General features: G+C 54.7%; 1 protein-coding gene across 4 annotated transcripts in view; it reads right to left on the bottom strand.

Moving 5' to 3' along the window:
• PLXNA4 (plexin A4) overlaps positions 1-22,639 on the bottom strand; it is a 608,317-nt gene that overhangs the window by 14,796 nt on the left and 570,882 nt on the right. For all 4 annotated transcript variants that reach the window (XM_060305298.1, XM_060305299.1, XM_060305300.1 and 1 more), the window contains 7 exons: positions 20,868-20,934; positions 19,856-20,002; positions 14,764-14,923; positions 4,407-4,510; positions 3,781-3,880; positions 2,462-2,652; positions 1,004-1,173 (listed from right to left, as the gene is read on the bottom strand). In XM_060305298.1, coding sequence (XP_060161281.1) covers positions 1,004-1,173; positions 2,462-2,652; positions 3,781-3,880; positions 4,407-4,510; positions 14,764-14,923; positions 19,856-20,002; positions 20,868-20,934 — 939 coding nt within the window. The remainder of the gene's footprint in view (positions 1-1,003; positions 1,174-2,461; positions 2,653-3,780; positions 3,881-4,406; positions 4,511-14,763; positions 14,924-19,855; positions 20,003-20,867; positions 20,935-22,639) is intronic.

Here is a 22,639-nt window from a genome sequence, read left to right as displayed (position 1 = left end):
GGCTGAGCCCTGGTACCATGTCAGTCCTAGCAGTTGGTGGGTGCTGGGCAGCAGGCTCGTGCTGCTTTGCAAGAATGTTCTAGGGAAGAGCACCCCAGGACAGGGACCGTGTAAAACTACTGGGAGGAGATTCTGGAACCGAAGGGGTCAAATATAAGGCAGCTTTATCCCAGGTAGAACTCTCAAGAAGAGACCGTCTTGGCCCTGCATCTTCATCAATATTTATCGAGTCCCAGCTTTCTGCAAGGTTCCATCACAAGAGCTGAATACTGATGTCTGACCTTGCAGTCTCAGACTAAAACACAGCTGACACACAAACGAAGGGAAAGGATGATATATATGTTAAAGGAGAGAGGGGACCATGGTGAGACACCTAGAGGGTCATTTAGTAGTTATGGGACGGTCCCTTCCCCAAAGGGAGTTTGGGAAGGGGGTTTGTGGAAAGGGAAGACCACTTCTTGAATAGAATGGAAACTCTCCTTGTTCACCTAGGTCACTCCTAGACATGCTTCAAACTCCACTTAAGAGTCGCTGTGAGATGCTGCCCCTCTACAATCCAGCTAGCTGCACACATGCATCCCCTACTGTCGCATGTGCCTCTCTGTCCGAACAGCTGCCCTCCTGTCTCTTACCCGTGACTGTCAGCCCACGGAGGGCAGAAGCCTCAGGGTCTAACATAGTGTCAGGCACAGGGGAGGGACCTGGATGTGAGAGCCACCTGGCTGCCACATCTGGCATGTTCATTTTTGCTCATTTAGTTGGTTAAATGTTTACTGACTGACTGATAGGAACGAAGGATGATTTGACTAGAGGGAAGGGAGAGGAAGTGAGCACACAAATAATCAGGGAGGAGATGAAGGCCCCAGGAGAGCGCCTGCTTAGAGTCCCTGCTGGGAAGGTGGACCCCAGCCCCTCTCCCCCTCTGCAAGGCCTGAGGCCCGCCTGAGCTCATGGACTCCAGGCTGGCCTCTCCTGATTCATCCTCTGCTCGCCCCTCACTCACCAGTTGCTCTTCCAGGTGTGGCGGACGTGCGGGTCGTGGATGCCGTGTTTGTCCGCCTGTTCATCCAGAAAGTCAAACATGTACTTGATCGCCAGGGGCAGGGCGGAGCCGCGGTGCGCCGTGCTGAAGATGGTCTCGAAGAGGTCGTCCACAAACTTCTGCAGTGTGCCCTGCGGAGGAGGGCCCAAGTTCAGACACAGCTCGCCTGCCCCGTGAGCTCTGAGGCTGGGTTTTTTTTTCTTTGCGGTACGCAGGCCTCTCACTGTTGTGGCCGCTCCCGTTGCGGAGCACAGGCTCCGGTCGCGCAGGCTCAGCGGCCATGGCTCACGGGCCCAGCCGCTCCGCGGCACGTGGGATCTTCCCGGACCGGGGCACGAACCCGTGTCCCCTGCATCGGCAGGCGGACTCTCAACCACTGCGCCACCAGGGAAGCCCTGAGGCTGGGTTTTGAGATCGACTGGCCTCCCAGATGGCGGGCGGAAGGGAGGACAGCGCACAGCCACACCTGCTTGGGTGAAATCCTGCAAGTGCCTATGTGCAATCTGCACCCTCCCCCTGCCCGCCTGCATCTGTCTCGAGCAGCTTTACATTTCCCCGGCACGTAGAAAATAGATACAACACCGATAACTGGACCTAAGGAAGCCTTCCTCTGCCAACAACTCGGTTTGGTTTAACACCCTTTGATGGTGTTATTTTAGCACTTTTCACAAATGCTAATGAACAACTCAGTCAGTCAGAGCAGACAAACACAATCTGCCGGTTCTGTTTAGGCATTATTCACGCCGGCTAATGCACAGTTACTCATTTGCCTCTGCAGAGAGCAGAGCCGAGGCCAGTCTCGGGAGTGAGGGACTAACTGGGATGGGACTGCCTCACCTCAGAGAAATGCCACAGCTGGCAAGTCCCTAGCATCTCTGCTGGTGCCCCCCTCCTCTCTCATCCACTCACGCACACGCTGCTGGCCAGTGCCGGTCTCTTTCCCAGCACAGAGCCTCAGAATCCTTCTCAACCCACTGCTGCAGCCAACCCCACCCATACTGGATCCGTGAACCAGGATTAGAAACGGTGCCTGGAAAGTCAGTGATGGAGCCCCAATTCCCATCACGACACCCCAGAGAAATAGTCATTCTTCCGTTAGGCGTGGCAGAAGACTATGAATACACGTGCTTAGTGTCTCTCTGTTTGAGCGAGGGCAAGAGAAGGGACGGAATCAAAACTTCTGACGGCATGCCAGCTCGGATGTATGGGTGGGGTTGGCTGCAGCACTGGGTTGAGAAGGATTCTGAGGCTCTGTGCTGGGAAAGAGACCAGCGCTGACCAGCAGCGTGTGCATGAATGGATGAGAGAGGGGGCACCAGCAGAGGTGCTAGGGATTTGCCAACTCTGGCATTTCTGTGAGGTGAGGCAGTCCCATCCCATAACCCACAGGTGCCCCGCACCCTGTCTGAAGTCCCATACCTTAGTGGCCAGCAGTCGTGTCAGATAGATTTCAGACACCATCTTGCTCCCCCGGTCACCCTCCTTCTGGTCCCCGTGCTCGTGGTTCTTCACCAGGTGCCACATCTTGACGCCACTCTCCAGGTCAGGGGTGATCATGGGTGTGCGTGAGCGGAGGCTGTCAGGGCTGCCCGTGTACCGGATCATGTTTTCTGCCAATGCAAGGACCCCACGCGGGTAAGGCCACCCAGCCTTCCGGCCCATCACTCACGACACACCTCGGCTCCAGCCAAGGCCAACTCCGATCCTTCCTGCATTTGCAGGCGCTGTCACCTTGCCTCGCTTCCGTCCATTCCCGAATCTGGGGCGCTCTCCCACCACCTCCGGAAACTCTCTGCGGCTCCTCCACCCACTCGGATTCCCCTCCCTCCTGCACCTGCATCTCCAGCCCTTGTTACTCAATTTGTAAAAATAGAAGCTTGTCCTTTTTTACGCTTTCCTTATGAGAGCTCTCAAGTCTCAGGGTGTGCTCTGTGCAGCCAGCTGAGTACCAAGGAAAGAGCAGGGATCCTGTCTCCCCAGACGACAGCTGACCAGCTTAGTGATCGCCCCGTCACTGTGTACCTTCATCCGCCCCTCTCGCCTGGACCAACTCCTCCCACTTAATTGCTGAAACGTGAGGTGTGGTGAGATGAGTGTCGAGCGGGAAAAGAAGAGGCAAGCCCCACTGTGTGCAGGCACCGTTCTGTGTTGTCTTCTATATATTTTCCAGAACCATCCCGTGAAGTTGGTAGTTTTTGCAATCCCCGTTTTGCTGGTAAGAAGGCACTCCAGGCTTCCCGCCCACATCCGGCGCCCTTTTTCCCCACCCCGAGGAGCAGAAACCTGGGTCTGTACCTTCCCTCCAGTGCTTCATAGCGTGTGACCTTTACACGTCATCTAGCCTCTGTGCATCTGAGTTATAATTTGCTAATCTGCATAAGAGGGGGAAATAATAATTATTTAATCCACTGATTATTATGAACCTGACGTTTGATAAAGAGTTATCACGAGTGTGAAAGCATCTTAGAGACTGTACGATGCTCAGGAAGGTTAAGACTTTCTTCTTGTTTTTGAGGATGAAGGTCCTGCGCCTGCATCAGAGCCCCTGCCCGGAACCAGAAGCCTCCTTTCCAGGCCAGAGTTCCTCTCTGGTGGCCAGCCTGCCTGACTCCGCCCCCCCGCCACTCCCCACCCCCGTGCCCCATCCCGGGCATCTGCTGCCTTCCAGCAGTGCTGCCAGCAATGACAACAGCTGCTCAGGGCATCCTCTCCTCCCCAGAATGATTCAGTGAACTCACCGTATTTACTTGCCGAGGTCCTGGAGACGGTGGAGTTGTTCACTGCATTGTAGGCTGTCACCTGCTTGGACACTAAAGCCACCACAGAACCATCCGGCACCTACCGGGAAAAGGCAGGTGAGGGCCTGGACACAGAAACTCTGCCACCCCAGGAAATCAGGACAAGCCAGGATGAACGTGGTCCTCAGGGGCAATCAGTGCCTCACCGAGAACCAGGGGACCAAGGAGGCTGTCAGCTTTCCTTTGACGCAGCACGACAGATCTGAATACAGAATCGTAGTCTATGTTGGGGTTCACTCTTGGAGCAACTCTGGCAAGAGCTTCTCACCAGCACCCTCTGTCTTGGTGCTTCCCTGGGGGAGCACCCAGCCTTAAACTCCGGGTACCACAGGGTCTGTGCCTAAGCCCTGTGGGAAGCATGCACCTGGCAACTATCGCCAAGGAGGTCAGGGTTTCCTGGCTGGGGGCCATGTTTTCGCGTCGCTAAGGGCACGTGCAGTGCTGGTGAAGAAGTGGATTTAGGGCTTGGTAAGAGCCTCAGGGCAGCCCTGCTATTCAAGGACTGAGACTCCCAGGGACCTGGCTGCCCAGTTCGCTAGCCCCTCTCCACTCCACGGTCACCTCACCTGGTAATGCGCCAGGGTGTTCAGTCTCTTCCAGTCGTTCTCAATCTTGGTGGTGACGTCTTCATCCTGCAGGATCATCCTCGCCCCACTTCCTTGTCGCCACTCTGTAGGGAGAGCAGTCGCATCTCAGAGAGGGCCTCAGGGCCTCCCATGGGATCCTGGATGAAGTGCACGTACACGGCACCTTCTCAGGGGTGCATCGCGGACAGACAGGTGCTAGCAGACACTCCCAGAGGAGGGGTGCGGAAGCTCTCCGCACGGGTGCGGGGGGGCCCTGAATTCCAGTTCTGGTTCTCATCCAACAAATTACGTGACAGAAGTAGGAATAACATCACCCCCGTGGCCCACCTGTTCCCAGCAGTGGCTGTAAGGCCAAGTGGCCTGAGGCAGGGGAACACAATCAGATTCACAGGTTGCATCAGAACGAAATTCTCCGGACCACCCAGTTCCAGAAACTGCCCTGGAGACATTCCGGACCACCCAGTTCCAGGAACTGACCTGGGGACTTTGAACCCGGCCCAGCCTTCCCGCCTTTCGAGGGGCGGGACTAACTGTCCCAAGACTGACGCAACCGGCAAGCAGATATTGCCACGATACCCGAAGAGACCACCAAATAAGGAATACCCTGCGCCCTCCCAGATTCACCACACCCCCTTCCCTTCTTCCCCTATAAAATCTTGCCCAACCCTCGCCCAGGCGCGACTTCTCTGGCCCCTTTCTCTCACACCAGTGAACCTCGCCCGGGAGCGCTCCCTAATAAAGCTCACTTGAAGCTTTCCTCTGTTTCGCGGTGCCGTTTGTTAAGATCCGACCTTACAGTGGCCACATCTGCAAGAAGTCTTTGCTTATTAGCTGAATGAAAAAGGCAGGTGAAGGCACTTAAGAAAGTACTAAGCAAATGCAAGGCGGTGTCATCACCGTCACGTACTCTTTGCTTGATTGTAAGGTCTTGGAGCTAATGAGACCAAGGCTGCAAATTCGGTCACTGTGCTCCCCGTTCCTGTTCTAGGGGTGCATCCCATACCCGAAAGCTGGCAGGTGGGCCACCCTTGGCTGGGAGACTGAGTAAAAGTGCATAGCGGGACCAGCAAAACCTATTCTCATGCCCAAGAACAGCCTCGTCCCCACAAAGCTGATGGGGATAACAGCCTCTTGGTGATGGAGCCAACACCTAATTATCTGATGCCATAGGTATACGCTTACATCCCATGTTCTCCTCATGGGCCCAGACACCTATAACACGCGGGCTTGCTGACGGATCCCACATGGGAAAACAGGAGACTGGTTCTCCTCTACCAAATCCTCATCGCCACACGCGGTACAAATCACACGGAGATGGAGGCACGCACATGCCAGCCCTGAACTGTTTGCACATGGAGACCCAGGTGCATGCCAGACACAGGCCAGCTCTCGTGCACAGGCACGTACACATCTACACATGCACACACGTTCACACGCACACAGCAGAAAGGAAAAATGGCCTTTTCAATCCAAATACAACATGTGTTCCTGCCAGGAAGCCAGGAATCTGGTTTCCAGGCAGCCACTACCCCATTCAACGCCTCACAGATGCTGAAATTCTGAAACAGGCGAGAGCCCCGGGTTTTGCAGCATGTGGTTGGGGGCTGGAGTGAGTTACCCGCAGTCCTTGTCTAACCCCTGCCTTGGATTTTTCCTACAGCTCGCAGACACACATAGTGTCCTCCCTCCCTCTGTTCCCCTCCTGTCAAGGCTGAGCTGGGGGTCCAGGACTGATTCCTTCCTGCCTCGTGCCCTTGGCATGACCAGTGCTACAGATGAAAATCAGACCCCGGAAGGGAGCTGCCTGCCCTTAGGGGGAGCAGAGATGCTCCTAACATCCAGGTCCCCGCCTCCGGCTCCCGGGCTTGTCTGCTGCCTGTTTAGAGCTTCTTGTAGCGTCGGGCTGTCCCAGGAATGGAAACACGAGGGTGCCACGCGTGTCCGCCGGAGCGGAAGAGCCTTGAGCGGTCTCTGGGGGTTGCCCATCATTTAGTGCTGTTGGTGGCACAGCTGGAACGATCATGGAGGTGAGGGCCTCGGGGCAGGTAAGGTGGTAGAGGAAAGGGGAGATGCCTCACGAGGGCAAGGGGTCAGCAGCATTGTTTGTTGTTGTCATGTTGTTTGTTTTTGTTTTAAATTTTATGCAGGCAGGTATGGGTGCCTGTTTTCTGAGTGGCTAGGGGAAAATAAGCAGAATGCCTCCCAGCTGGTGAGAGAGCGCATTACGTGGTACAGAGGGACTCTGGTGAAGACCAGCCGGGGCCAAGGATGTGGCAGTGGTATGTTTTGTCCCAGTCGCACAGTGGGTCCTGAAAGATAAAGCCTTGTGGGTCTCCCCGCTTCCCTGGTGAATAGCGCCAGGGCCAGTAAGTCAGAGGCTGCATGGGTGAGGGTACAGCAGGCAGGCAGTGTTCTGCGTTCCCCACCTGGGGGCCAGAGGAGGAGCTGGGGCCGAGCTCTGGGCACAAAGTCTACTGGCCGGACGCAAGGGAAGAGGAGTCTCCTTCACTGCAGAGGCCGTGGGGGCTTTCTGGTTTATCGGCTGCACTGGCACCCTTGCTGATGGCATTGTAGCACCTCTCAGGGGGATCTGAACAAGCCACACAGCCTGGGGGACTCAGCAGTGACAGCTGGTGACTAATTCGGGAGCGAGAGACAGGACTTCCTTGTTCCACAACTGGCCTGAAGTTGTCCAGTGCGCAGCCTGCGCAGCCCTACTCAGCAGCCCTGACTCTGAATCATGTCCAGTAATTATGTAAGCAGATGAAGGTCAGTCTGCCATCTCTGTCCCCAGCCGAAAAGGACAGAGTGTGGCCACGCTCCCCCCAGGGCAGTCAAGGAATGATGGCTTTCCTTAGAAGTACAAAAATGCTGCTGCCAGATGTCTACCAGCAGGGCTAGCCCAGCACCTGGGACACAGTAAGTACCTGATGAGTATTTATTACCTGAATAATACATCAGTGAAAGAGTGAATAGACAAAGAAGGGAAAGAGTAAGTGAGCGAGTAACGGCGGCTTATTTTCCAAGCAGTGAAAGGCTTTTCTACCTGTGTGTTGCTGCTCCACGGTGGGCAGACAGTGAGCTACAGTGAGAGGTGAAGTGTGAGCCGCGCTGTTAGAACCTGGGACAAAGGAAGAGCTGAACTCCAGAACCTCAACTGGGCACGTCCACTGCCCGAAGTGAAAGCTCTCTGAAGTGATTATCACTCATTCTTCCGATTTTACGACTGGGAAATTAAAGAAACAGGTTGGGAAGACAGACCCGGAGGTCATCACAACTCGGAGCTCTGTGGCGCGGTGCCAACGACGCGCGTGAGCCACCCAGTGTCGGGAGCGTGGAGGAAGGGCCGTGACGGCCAGACTGGGACCTGGGCTGTGGCCATACTGGGATGCTGGCGGGTAGCTGCCTCCCCTCAAGTGCATACTCTGAGCTCCCTGGGGAGCACGGCGCCTCACCAGCTCTGACCCTTGTGGCGTGTGCATATGCAGCTGGGTGCACGGGCACACACGTGTGCGTACACACACACGCACACACAAGTATAGCATCTCACCCCAGGCTGAGGACACTTAAGGCTCTGCAGCAACAAACCTCTGCCCGCCCCGCCCCCAGTCCAGTCCAGTACATCTCTCCTCAGACCCATCAAAGGAAGCTTTAGGAGGGACTGACCTGGAGGGATGAGGGGGGAAGGAGGCGCCCACCAGGCTGGTTAGAACTGGCCGAGTCAACCCCGCTGATCCACAAGGAACCAATTTCAGAGCCAGCTGTCTGCCCTCCCACCCCGGGCCACCATTCCTCCCCGTGGGGCGCTGAGCAGAGTCTCACCAGCCTGCACAGGGTCCTCTTGACCTCCCAAACCAGGGTCCCGAGCAGAAGGCTGGAGGAGGAGACACGACTCTACCGCCGCACACCTGTCGGCAGATGAGCCCCAAGGAGACAGACAGCCCAGACACCCTCGGCAACCTGCCGCTCCCAAGTGCGGGAGCAGCATCAGAAAAGAGCTGGGACAGAATCAGCGTCACTGCAAACGGTCGGGAAACTGACTCAGGAATGGGAGGGGGGACCACCTAAATATGGTTTATTTTAAAAAGGTATAGGGCTTCCCTGGTGGTGCAGTGGTTGAGAATCTGCCTGCTAATGCAGGGGACACGGGTTCGAGCCCTGGTCTGGGAGGAGCCCACATGCCGCGGAGCAACTAGGCCCGTGAGCCACAATTACTGAGCCTGCGCGCCTGGAGCCTGTGCTCCGCAACAAGAGAGGCCGCAATAGTGAGAGGCCCGCGCACCGCGATGAAGAGTGGCCACCGCTTGCCACAACTAGAGAAAGCCCTTGCACAGAAACAAAGACCCAACACAGAAAAAATAAATAAATTAATAAACTTCTAAAAAAATAAAAAAGGTATAATTTTATGGTGAGAGCAAGTTCTAAAATACAAAATAATCAAAGTAGGAAACGTGGTGCTTAAAAGAAGAAATTCCTAAATTGAACGGTGCTGTCTGCTTTCAAAGCCTTGGGTCGTTGTAAACTGTGAAGAGCTGTGCACCGGCTAGTTGTCGCTATTCAGGGAAGTCCGGAGAGCTAAAGGGAAAAGCAGACTGTGCTCTGCTACTCGACTTAAGAGAGGTAAGCGAGAGCTTAGTGGATGTTCTTGAATATGGAATAATGTGGAGGAGGCTCTGGTGGCGCTCCAGGGTGGTGTGCCACGCCTGTGCTGTGTCAAAGAAGAGTTCAAGAGGCAGGGGGTGGGCGGTGGGAAGGAAGAAAGGTGACCTAGGTAGGAAAGGTGACCCAGGTATTCATATGCAAGGCATCTAGGGAAAACTGCTGGCTCTGACCTCCCTCGGAAGCTCTGCCCGCAGCCCCACGCCCTGCTCCAGGCTCCAAGCACAAAGGACAGACACACTCACAATCCAATTTGTTACACTTCCACCTTCCAGGGAGAGAGGGAGGTGAAATAAAAAAGAAAAAAAATCCCATTATCTTTATCTGTCCTTCCTATCAGGTGCAGTGGAAAATGCAAACTGGGGCGACAGCTGCTGTGAACTCTTTATATTTCACTCAGAAGATAGTGTATCTTTTTATTGCATACAGGAATTACTTATTTGAAAAAATATACCCTTTCAGACAGAAGGGGTGGCGTAGTTCCGGGGCTATTGATGGGGCATTTGCTTTAAACCAGAGGAATCTCTGGAGGTCACGGCCTGTGGAGGAGCCTGCGTGGAAAGGGAATGGATGTTCTCTCCACCTCCCTGCTGTGTGACCAGGGCCCAGGCTCTGTGCCTCTCTGAGCTGCAGAGTCTTCTGTGCAGTAGAACAGAATGGCATCAGTTATTTCCTCTGGGGAGTGAAGGGAGAAAACAAAGAGTCCCTTGGCTCAGAAAGACAAGTGTCCAGCCTCCTGCTACTGTGCGAAGCAATGAGGAACTCCTAGTCACGTTGGTCCCTCTGTGCCTGGCACAGAGCTTGCCCCAGGGCAGGCTCTTATGATATGTTGGTCGAAGAGTTTGGTGGTGTAAGGGGGTACCTATACCCGATACCTGTGCGTGGAAAGGGGCATCGGGTTACCCGATACCTGTGCGTGGAAAGGGGCATCGGGTTACCCGATACCTGTGGGTGGAAAGGGGCATCAGCTTGGTAAGAACAGCCTCACATATAGCAGAGCAGGGAGCCCCTGGCACTGGGCTTTGAAAACTCCCAAGGCCCACGTGCCCCAGCGCAGTCCCTAACTCCTGCCTGGGATATCTTTCCTTCCCTAGATTCCAACAGACTGAAAGAAAGGCAAGTTCTGTGTCCTTCACTTTGGCTCTTACAATGGTTAGTTTTATGTGTGAACTTGTCTGGGCCACAGTGCCCAGACAGGTGGTCAAAAATTATTCTGGATGTTTCCATGAGGGTATTTTTGGATGACATTAATATTTAAATGGATGGGCTTTGAGTAAAGCGAATTGCCCTCCATAATGTAGGTGGACCTCATCTAATTAGGTGAAGGCCTGGGTGGAACAAAAGATTGACCTCCCCTGAGCAAGAGGGAATTCTGCAGCAGCTGCCTTTGGAATTGAACTGCAACGTGGCTCTTCCCTGGGTCTCCAGCCTGCTGGCCTACCCTGTAGATTTTGGACATGCTAGCCTCCATGCTAGACACTGAATGTTTGTGTCACCTCCAAAATTCACATGTTGAATCCTAACCCCCAATGTGATGGCATTTGGAGGTGGGGACCTTTGGAAGGTGATCAGGTCATGAGGGTGGAGCCCTCATGAATGGGATTAGTGCCCTTATAAAAAGGACCCCAGAGAGCTCCCTTGCCCTCTTTCTGCCATGTATGGTCCCAGCAAGAGGACGGCCATCTATGAACCAGAAAGTGGGCTCTCGCCAGACACTGAGTCTGCCGACACCTTGATCTTGGACTTCTCAGCCTACAGAGCTGTGAGAAATAAATTTCTGTTGTTTATAAGCCAGCCAGTCTATGGTGTTCTGTTACGGCAGCCCAAACAGACTCCTCCTAGTCTATTATTAAGTCCTCCATAACTGCATGAGCCAATTCCTTCAAATAAATCTTTCTCTGTGTAAACATATCCTATTGGTTCTGTTTCTCTGGAGAACCCTGGCTAATACAGTTCCCCATCTTGGCTCCTTAATGCCTGGAAAAGCAGGTGAAGGGGTAGAGGGGGTGGCGTGGGAGAGCTTCAGTCAGAGGAGCAATGAATAGAAGTGTCAGGAAGGAGGGGCTAGGCCAGGCCAGGCACCACTGATGATGAAAGGCAGGGGGAGGGGTTGGGGCTGGATTTACTTGGGGCAATTACAGAGGCAGCTTAAAATGCCTTTGCTTCTTTCTGAGCTGGCCTGGGACAGATGTCCTCGCCTTTCCAGGGGCTGGGCATCAGGAGGGGGAAGGCAGTCTTTGCCCAATGCCCTCAGCTACAGGAGGAGGAGGCATGGGGGGGAAGTGAGGTGGAGGGGGGATGCTTGGCTGTCTTGCCTCTGTCAACGCATGTGGCTCAGAGTCTTCTCCGTGCCTATGTGCTATGTGTCCCTTTGGCATAGATTAATTTTTGATTATAATCACACCTTATATTTGTAAACTGCTTTCAAAGCACTTTCACCTACATGATGGGAAAAACTCGCCTTGCCTCTCTCTCTCCTTGGGGGCCATGCAACTGAGTCAAATCAAACCTTGCGGAAGAAGCATTTGGGTCTCGGAGGAGGCCCCATTTTCTTTGTTATCTGGCTTTGGCAGAAAGAAGACCAGAGTTGTGGGAGCAGCTCCAGACCCTGGACTTAATAGAAAAGAAGGAAATTCCTCAGAAGAGCACCCATCATGGGAGGCCTTTGTGAGAAGTTCAGTGTGACTCCCCTTCCCCAGAAGGATGGGGCCCTGAGACTCAAACTGCCTCCTTTCTTTGGCTTCTCCCCTTTACCCTCCCTGCTGTGAGGCCTTGTGCCTCCGGGGTGGCCCCTCCATCCTGCCCAGCAGCTCCTATGATGGGAAAGGTAGGTCCTTTGTCCTCTTGGGACCTGGCGAGCACTGTGTCACTGGAGGCCCAGCCCCTGGCCTGAGCAGCCTCTAGCTTGAGAGAGTAACAGCTCTCAGGCGGGTCCTGGTTGCTGCTCAGCCCTCAGGCTTCCTTCACTCATGGTGGACAGCAGGGAGTGGATGGCAGGAGGTGGATGGCAGGAAGTGGACGGCAGAAGGTGGACAGCAGGAAGTGGATGGCAGGAAGTGGACAGCAGGAGGTGGGTGGCAGGAAGTGGACAGCAGGAAGTGGATGGCAGGAAGTGGACAGCAGGAGGTAGATGGCAGGAAGTGGACAGCAGGAAGTGGACAGCAGGAAGTGGACGGCAGGAGGTAGATGGCAGGAAGTGGACAGCAGGAGGTAGATGGCAGGAAGTGGACAGCAGGAGGTGGATGGCAGGAAGTCGACAGCAGGAGGTGGATGGCAGGAAGTGGACAGCAGGAGGTGGATGGCAGGAAGTGGACAGCAGGAGGTAGACGGCAGGAAGTGGACAGCAGGAGGTAGACGGCAGGAAGTGGACAGCAGGAGGTGGATGGCAGGAAGTGGACAGCAGGAGGTGGATGGAAGGAAGTGGACAGCAGGAGGTGGACAGCAGGAGGTAGGTGGCAGGAAGTGGACAGCAGGAGGTAGACGGCAGGAAGTGGACAGCAGGAGGTGGGTGGCAGGAAGTGGACAGCAGGAAGTGGATGGCAGGAGGTGGACGGCAGGAAGTGGACGGCAGGAAGTAGACAGCAGGAAGTGGCCGTGGCTGCTCTGGACGCTGCTGCCTTCACTCCAGATGCATCACATCCTTTCATTAATGATGCTTTGCTGGGCTAGAACCCAGCAAATGTTCTGAAGTTAAAAAGCAGCCCCTTCCCCTCCCAAGCTCTGGGTGTGTGGCTTCCAGGTAGGGAGGGCTGGTCTTGAGCAGCATCCACCAGCCATGACGTGGTCTCTCTCCCCCATGGGAGGTCACCCCATTCCCAAGCACCAGAAGCGCACAATTCTACATGCACCCGCACCCGTGAGCTCTCCAAACACCTTCGGCATAAAGATACAGGTTCTTATAACAGCTCCTCCTCTTGGCCCCGCTAGGCCAGGGCTCTCCTCCCACCCACCCATTTTGCAGATAATGACTTTGAAAAGCCAAGGGTGGACCCTGCCATGGCTCCCACAGATGAACAAAGGCATGGTGAGTGCTACCTGGTTACCCTAGTGAATTCAACTCTCCCTGGGAGACCCATTATGCAGTAGCCCACTTAATTGTTTGGGGGTGGGAAACACAGGGGTCTTCCTTCCCAGGAACTGTTTTCTCTTGCACTGGTTCTGTAAGCGAGCCCTTGGCTCCATCAGTCTGTGGGACGTTCATGGCAGCAGAATCACCCGCATACAGACAGAAATGCCCACTCCAACTCTAGGGACCAGTGCCCGGGACACACATGGACACACTCGCCCAACACCCCCCCCCCAACTGCAGACTCTCACAGATGCTTCCTCTTGGTCCTAGAAACAACATACACAGAGACACCTCCAAAGTGAACGGGAGCACATGCTCAGCCCATCTCTCTCCCTGGGGCCATGGAGCTCCAGGCACAGGGCCAAACACATCCCGCCAGCAGCCAGCCAGGAGGAGATGGGGGAAGGGAAGCAGTAAGAATTGAGGTGAGTGAGCAGAAATTCCTGATCTTGAGTCTTTAGGCATCAGAATTTGGGGGCAGGTGGGGCGAGGCACTGGGAGGGGATCAAATTCCCTGTGGAGTTTAGAAAATAGCACAGACGCCCATCTGTCTTGGATGGCTTAGCTGAAGCCAGCTTAGAGAGGCCAGATGGATGGATTAGGGGCCTCTGGAGGTCCTCCCACCTCTATGTTTCCACCAATCTCCAGACCCAACCACATACACACAAAAACACCTTTTCCTCCAGGCCCAGGACCAACAAACAGACACATACCGTTTCCTTACCACTATTATCTTCACAATCAGTAACAGCAGCAGCCAATACTGAGTACGTACTATGGGCCAGACAGTGCATCAGAGGCTTTTACGTGCATCATCTCCTTTCGTTCTTACAGTGAGGCAGGCACTATTATTAATCTCCATTTTATAGGCAAGGAAACTAAGGCACAGAAAGGTTAAGTAACTAGACCAAGGTCACACAGCTAGGACTTGGTGGAACCAGGACTCAAACCCAGGCATGTTTGGTGCTGATCCACAATGCCGAACTGCCTCTCCTCAGCCCCGGCCTCTCTGGAGCTTGGGGCTCCCCACTAGGATTTCCCCAGGACGATATCTTATTAAACACTCGGGCAAGCCATAACGGGATCCAAGGACAGCTGGCCCTAAGTGGCATGCCCTTGTTTATATAGGCTATGCGATCTATTCGTGGAACATTCAAATAAAATGTCATCCTACTCCCCAGTAGGCTGTCATAGCTTATTTTTCTCTATCCTTTCTCTCCATCCTCCATCACTGACCCAGATCCCTCTTGCCTTCGGTAGTCAGCAAAAATTAGACGCACAGAACAGAGGCGAAGGGAAGGGCCTGGGGGCACGACGCAGGTAGTGGCAAGACCTTGGGCCACACAGATTCAGACTAAATCCTCTTCACTGCCGATGTGACACCTCCACTCCCACCCCTCGGCTACTCAAAAGATCCCAGAGGCAGTCAGATCACCAGCAGACTGTGGTCCCCCCTCTGCTTACTGCTCACTAAGTGGCCATGAAGGTGCACCTCCTGGGCTCCTGGGGGCCGTGCACGCCTGCTCCCTGCACCCTGGCTCCACTGGTCAGTAAGAGGGGCTTCCAAGCAGTCACAGCACAGCCTCCTGGGTGGGCGGCCCTACTCACCCAGGTCCATGTCTGCAGCCTTGGGCCGGTGGGAGCAGGGCACATTCTTGAAGATGGCGTCCAGAATCTTCTCCTTGACCTGAGTAATGGTGTCGCAGTTGAGGATCTTCACTGGGACCTCAGGGCTGTTGGCATTGTCTGGGTTGACACAACTCAGGACCTGCGGGAGGTGGGGAGAGGCGGTGAGTGGGGAGGGCAGCATGGAGAGCCCGGGGAATGCCAGCCGCATCCTGGAGTCCTATCCTGACTGGCTCCGCCTCGGCAGGTTGGACTGGACAGCGGCGGGGCGACCCCAGCCAAGCCCTCTACCCTTCCCGTCCCCACAAGCAGCAGGAAAGCGGTACAGCTTCAGCATCACTGCAGGAGTAGGAGCTGCATATTTCACTCTTCACGAGAGACTCCATTAAAATCCTGATTTATCAAAGGGAACAATGTCCAAGCAGGAGGGGGCAATGAGGGGCAACGTGTCAGAGAATGGACACTACTGCATGTCCCCCTGCCACCACTCTCTCTCTCTCACTCACACACACACACACACACACACACTCACTAGGCAGCAACTCAGCAGCACACCCAGACCCTCGCCCACCTCTGAAACCCCCAGCCCCCATCCCTGTGTGTCTGTCTGTCTTTCTCATTACTCTGTCCCATACACACACCCCCACTAATGGGAATCTGGCTCCTTTCTCCAAAGATTTCATGTGCTTCGATTTTTGTGAGGGTTCTGGGCTGATCGGAGGTTGGAGAATCTGTAAGAAGCTTAGCGTGTTCTTTAAAAATAAAAAGGTGCCCTTTAGGGCTTCCCTGGTGGCACAGTGGTTGAGAGTCTGCCTGCCGATGCAGGGGACACGGGTTCGTGCCCCGGTCCGGGAAGATCCCACATGCCGCGGAGCGGCTGGGCCCGTGAGCCATGGCCGCTGACCCTGCGCGTCCGGAGCCTGTGCTCCGCAACGGGAGAGGCCACAACAGTGAGAGGCCCGCGTACCGCAAAAAAAAAAAAAAAAAAAAGGTGCCCTTTAAAACACTGCAAGTTCAGGCCACCTGACAGCCCTTCCTGGCTCCGAACCTGAAACCTGGTATTAGGGGAAGAGGCCACCCTGGCTCAGGACCTCCATTTCTCTTTTTGGAATTAGTCAGATAAGTTAAGACTCTGCCTAATGCACCAAACTATATTTTTTCCTTTAAAAAGTTCTGGACCAGGGTTTCCCTGGTGGCGCAGTGGTTAAAAATCCGCCTGCCAATGCAGGGGACACGGGTTCCAGCCCTGGTCCGCGAAGATCCCACATGCTGCGGAGCAGCTAAGCCCGTGCACCACAACTACTGAGCCTGCGCTCTAGAGCCCTTGAGCCACAGCTACTGAGCCCCTGTGCCACAACTACTGAAGCCTGTGCTCCGCAACAAGAGAAGCCACCACAATGAGAAGCCTGCGCACCGCAATGAACAGCAGCCCCCGCTCGCCACGACTGAAAAGAAGGCCCACGTGCAGTGGCGAGGACCCAACACAGCCAAAAATAAATAAATAAATAAATTTATTTTAAAAAAAAAGTTCTGGGCCATTTCTAACAGTTTTGCTTCTCTTGCCGTCCTCAGCGTGGGCTCTCTCTCCGTGGTGAGATCGTGGGACCTCTGGGTGGACCAGAGTGGATCCAGGTGGGCGCTGTGGGTCACAGGTGCTGCCAGATGGCCGCGCTGAGCCGGGTTCTGCAGCCCGTCTGACCCTGCTGCCTGCGCCCTCTGTGCGCTCCCTTCTCAGAACCGTCACTGTACCGCCTCCCCCGCCAGCCCTTTCCCAACCGTACATCTGGTCTGCAGATCCGGACGACAGCCTTCTGCCCATCCCCACCCGTTCCTGGTGCACGTGGCGGCAGTCAGAACCCTGGCCCCTGGACGCCTGCCTTTCATTAGCGACCAGACTGCTGTGAGCTCCCACGGGAACATGCTCATTCCATTAAGAAGAGAACCTCCTAAATCTATAAAACCGAACTGTCACCCTCAAAATGTTTTAAACCGAAAACAATGCTGGAAGGAACTCTGGACCACGTGCTCCTCCTGTGTGCCCTCTCCCAGCCATTCCGTGCCTCCTAAGAGACTTCCGGGACCCCTCCCGGCCCCCCTCCGTGGCCACGCACAGCCTAGTGCTTGCTGCTGCCCTGGGGTCCTGAGCTCTGGGCCAGTGGTGGTGGAGCCTGGCCTCCCCCAGGCAGGGCTGTGAGACCACGAAGCGGGGGCTGCCACCTGAGCATGCCCCCCTGACATTTCTGCTTGCCCCTGGGGTTCGTGGTGGCCCCATGAGAACCACTCTGTGGCTGCTTCAGGGCATCCAGAGAAGCAGCAGTGGCCCCACGGAGGGACGGGGTTCCCTGGCCGCTGGCCAAGCCCCAGCTCCACCTGGAAGTTCCCCTCCCCAGCCCCGCGCCCAGGTCTCTTGGCTTTTTCAGAGCAACTGCCTGGGGTTTGTTCTGCTAGGTCAGTGCTTCTCAAACTTTCCTGTGAATAGAATCACTAAAGGGGTTTTGTGAAAACGCACATTCTGACTCAGGAGATCGAGGATGGGGTCTGAGACTCTGCATTCAGGCAGGATCACAGGTGAGCACTTAGCACTCTAGCAGGCTCCCAGTTTATGCCCTTGGGCACGCCCAGCAGCAGGCCCCTAGGCCATGCTAGTCCAAATTCAATCTAATTAATCACTCTACACGTACGTGGTGCATCTGACTGTCAAGTGATACTGGCTGAGCCTCTCAGCACCTGTCTCATTCTTTGTGGCTACCCTTTCCGCCCAGCACAAGGTTACCATCAGTTGGCCCAAAGTACCCTGGGCTCCTCCAGCCAGTGCTGAATTGCAGGCCACCCTGTCTTTTTCTGACCCCTTCATCTTGGAGTCTCGGGTCAGCCCTGTCTGCTGCTAACACACTTTCTTCCTGGCCCCTCCTCACCACCACCGGGCTGCTCCCCCTTCCACGTGGGGGGGTTCCTTTCACAGGCCTGAGGATGGCTATGAAACCTCCCCACAGCCATTTCTTCTCCAAGCAAGACAACTGTAATTTCCTTCCCCTTTCCTCACGGTGCCTCTTCCCCAACTCTTTCCACCTCAAATGGATGCGCGTCCCTGACCCACTCCAATTTCCTCACATTCTCTTGAAGTCATCTGCAACCAGGCTGGGTGTGCTAACAGTACTTTGGCCTCTGGAATAAAGGATGCTGCAATTTGGGGACAGAGTGTTATTACAACCGTGTTGGATTCAATACTGGGGAGCCGCTGATGAGATGGGAAAGAGAGGGAGAGACCAGGCAGGAGACATTTCAACAGTAGTTCTAGCTCATTAAGAAATCTATTCTGGTCTCTATTTTTGGAAGGTTTTTTTTTTTTCCTTTCCCATTTATTTATTTATTTGCAGTACGCGGGCCTCTCACTGTTGTGGCCTCTCCCGTTGCGGAGCACAGGCTGTGGACGCGCAGGCTCGGCGGCCATGGCTCACGGGCCCAGCCGCTCCGCGGCATGTGGGATCTTCCCGGACCGGGGCACGAACCCGTGTCCCCTGCATCTGCAGGCAGACTCTCAACCACTGCGCCACCAGGGAAGCCCTTCCTTTCCCCTTTTAATCAGCGCCTCTAACTCTCTCCTCCGGAGCAGACCACGACTGCAAAGAAGCAGGGCCCTCACTCACCCTGCTGCCTCAAAGCCTCATCAACTGAGCCAATCCCGGCAAATCTGCTGAAATGCCTGCTGGGATTCCCAGGGCCCTCCGAGGATGGAGTGGGACAGGTGCATCACGGTCGCATCACGCCCAGCCAGCAGGACTGGCTTTATTCAGAGTGGCAGGGATGTCTCCCCAGCTGGCCTCGGGGTCTGGGATTCATCCTCGGCTCGCGGCCCCTGCCGGGCTCTGCCATGCCTTGGCCTGTCATGTGTCTCACTTCCCAATGACTGCATTTTAAATCCCATCTATTCTCTGTCCTCTTTAACACCATTGCTGTCTCTTCCACCTCCATTCTTGGGCTCCACCCACGTACCACCCTCCACATTTATCTTTTATCTTGTTTTCTCACTCCTTTCTTCTACCTCCTCTTCTCTTTCCTGGAAAAGATCTGGTGGGAGGTCACAACTCTCTCCAAGAAAAGCCCAAGAGTGAGCTCTCCCGCCTGGAGAGACAGTGGGCACCAGCGGACAGTCATGGCGGGAAAGAGGAAGCAGAGCCCCCGTGAGGCAGCAGTGGGCTGACCTTGGGCTCACAGCTTTGTACACCAGATCCCACTCCATCTTCTGGACACCTTCAGGAGCTACATGCTGTCATTATCCCTCTTTTATTATTATCCCTGTTTTTTTTTTTCAGATTAAAAAAACAAAACCCAAACTTGGAGAGATTAAGCCCCGAATCCCCCAGCTGGTCAGGAGGAGTCATAGCTCCAGTCCAGCTCTGCCCCACTCCAAACCCCGCGCTCCAAAATGCTGAGCTTTGCTGCCTCCTAGGATGCCTGTTTCTGGCAGGAAAGGGAGTGTAACCTTCACTGAGGGGGTCCCCCTGTTCCCTGGACAAACACCTGAAACCGCTAGGCCAGCCTGGCCTCCCATCCTACAGCTCGGGTCATGTAGGTGCGACCTTCAGAACCACGAGCAACCATTTCTGGCTTCCCCTCTTTCGTGCTCTACATGCTACCTGCTTGGAACTGGTCTGCGAAGTGTGGGTTCTCCACTGGGAGAACCGCTGAGAAGGAGTTCATTCCCTGGGATCAGTCAGCCAGCTGCCGGCAAGGGGTTACTGCCCCACAATCCAGTGCACCGGCCTGAAAGCACACCGGTCTCCTGCTGTTGCTCAGGTGTGTCTGAGCCACCGGTCCTCAAATCCAGGTGCCCTGGCATGTTAGGACAAGGAAGTCGGGGTGACTGGCTCAGATGGAGTGACTGGCACAGGTGGAACACCAGGCTGGCCCCGTGCAGTGGGCACCCAGAGAGGTGGCTGAGAGCAGTGGCGTTAAAGAGGCGTTAGAGAGGATGGTCATCAGCATTTCCACCATCCCTTCGGCTGGGCCGGGGCTGCGCAGGGCCAGAACCTAGCCACCAGAGCCACGGGGAGGAGCTGGGAGGCTGGCTTACCAGGGTCTTGTAGTCGATCTGCTGGCGGATGAGCTTGTCCTCGCTCAGAGAGTAGCGGGCCTCGCCCGTGATGGCGTCAATGGGCCCCTTCTCCATCTGCTGCTTGATGGCGCAGAACAGGGAGAAGAGGGGCTCGCCGGCGCACTCCTGGACACGGAGGAGAGTCATGCTGTGCGGAGCTCGGCCTCCCCCAGCCTCTGCCTCTCCGAAGGGCTGCTTTCCACTCCTCAGTTATCATTCTCTTCTCCTGCTTCCTCCCACTGCCATTCTTGAGCTCTCTTTTCATCTCCCCGGCCCCCTCTCTGCCCCTCTCCCCGCCCTCACTCCACCCTGCTTTCTCTGCAGCCCCATCAAGAGACAGAGGTCCTAGAGGGGTGGAACAGGGAGGGAGACGCAAGAGGGAGGGGATATGGGGATACATGTATACATATAGCTGATTCACTTTGTTATACAGCAGAAACTAACACACCATTGTAAAGCAATTATACTCCAATAAAGATATATATATAAAAAAAAAAAGAGAGAGAGACAGAGGTCAGTCCTCGGTGGCGTGAACTCCTTAGAAAACAAGTTAGTAATTGGAGGCCGAGCAGCTCTTCCACCCCCCAGGCATGTCCTCGGCTTATCTGCCACCACACGCGCTCCTGTACCTGCCCAGGACCCTCGTCAGCCTCAGTAAGTCTGGGGCCGGAGGGGCAGGAGGAGAGCAAGAGGAAAAAAAGGGAATGCAAGGTCTTCTCAGAAGCTCATCTCCCCTCACCTGTGAGAGAGCGGCCTGTGGGGACCGTGCCTCTCAAGCCAGGCCTGACCGTGGGTCTCTGTCTCCTGAGATGGTCAGGAGCCTGTCCCCTCCATGACAAGGGAAACTACATTTCTTGGCGGGGTTCTAGGAGCTAGGCCCCAGCATCTGTGGACTTGGGGGCCGTGGAGGAAATAGGGGGGATGCTGGTTCATTCCCAGGCTGGTGGGGAAACTGAGGTAGGCCCAGAGATCCCCCAGAATCCAATCATACCTTGAGGAACTTGTAGAGCAGGAAAGTAAACCAATTGGTCAACATCTTCTCAGCCACCGACTCAGTCCTGGCACCAGTCACAGAGGGACCCAGCAGGGCAAGACAAAGACAGAGGCAGCTGGTCAGACCTCAGGGGCTGGGAGGGCAGGGGGATCTGCACGGCTCTTGCTGCTTAAGGCTTTCAGGCCAAATCTTAAGACCCTGAGGGATACCTGAGTTCCTTGGACTCCTAGACACACCATAATGATAAGACAAGCTTTGCCTGCCAAGCGGGGAGATGACCTTCTGTGCGCAGGCTCCCGGGTGAGTTTCTGTGAGAACGTGTTAGGGCTGCCCTGTCCAATTGTCCAAGAGCACTTTCGGGGTGGATGAAATACCCCAGTAGCACTTTGTGTTGTCCAGCATGGTAGCCGCCAGCCACAGATACCTACTGAGCTCCTGAAATGCGGCGAGTGCATCTGAGGAGCTGAACTGTTTATTTTATTTACTTTAAATTAACTTAGAGTTAAATAGTCACGTGTGGCTCATAGCTACCACACTGGTGATAGCCTTAGAGAACTTCATAGGATAGGTGTGTTCCTTGGGCTAAGAAAAGAAAAGAAAATCTGGGAGATACTCATTTGGCAAGGGATAGAAAAGAAGGTGGCAGGGGAAGAGGGTCATGGAGAAAGGCCAGATAGACTAGACTGAGCCCATCGCCTAAGCTAAAGACTCCCAGAGTAGGTGGTAACATGGAGCTGGATACCCAGCTCATTCCAAGAGATGCCCAAATTGTCCTGTTTAAAAGGCTTCCATGCACTTTGGAACTTCTCCTGGGAACCTTTCTAGTGTTTTATTTGCAATGACAGGGAGTTCATTCTTGAGTCTAATTTGCATCTTTCATGCTGCTACGCAAACCCACTTATTTATTCTTTTACTTTGGAAGTGCAAACACCACAGCAGCATTACGAGCCAAAGGACACTTCTGGTTGCTACGGCCTTCAAGTACATGAACAATTTGAATGGCAGCGTAGACAGAGGCAGAGGGTCTCGATTTCATAGAAGGCAAAGCCACGGTATATGGTTATTTCTGCACACGTGACCATGCAGATTTCAACGGGGTCGAGGATGAGGCATCCCACGGTGTTGAGAGGTGGACCCTGGACCCGGGCAGAGCCCATAGCAGGTGCCAGGAAATACTTGCTGGGTTGCATCAGGCAAGTTGCCGCGAAAGACCTTTAATTCAAACACAGGCTGGACCAGTGCTTTTCACACTTCACTACACATTCAGATCCCCTAGGTTTCTCGCTAAAATGCTGATTCTGATCTAGTAGGTGTGGGGTGGCACCTGAGATTCTGCCTTTCCAACAACCTCCCGGGTGATGCTGCTTCTCCTGTTACCAGGCAGCAGTGAGAGCTGCAGGGGCTAAAGTTTCCCAACTTGAGATGGTGAGGTGGGTTCCCAGAGAGGCCCTGAGGTGTCTGTCCTGATTCAGGCTCTGACTTAGATAAGGTGAGGGGATGGAAAGATGACCTCTGAAGAGTGCCCAAGAGAAAACCTCTGATAGAGAGGGTCAAATCAGGGGCGGGTTAGAGCAGAGGGAGGAGAGTGGAAAGTGGATTTAGGGGCAGAAGAAAAACCACGGGGTGAGCAGATGGGCTGTGGTTGAGTCAGAGGCACCAACATGATGGACAGGTTCTTCTAAGAGGGCGTGGGGTGCACCCTGGCCTCTGGCCAGGTCAGTCCCTGACCTTGGGGGAGCTTGGCTGCTCCGGGGAGCCCTGCCCTGGTC

Source organism: Globicephala melas, chromosome 9, assembly GCF_963455315.2.
Source record: "Globicephala melas chromosome 9, mGloMel1.2, whole genome shotgun sequence".
Lineage (NCBI taxonomy): Eukaryota > Metazoa > Chordata > Mammalia > Artiodactyla > Delphinidae > Globicephala > Globicephala melas.
Note: the sequence above shows the minus strand (reverse complement) of the source record. Positions and strands in the feature narration are given on the sequence as shown.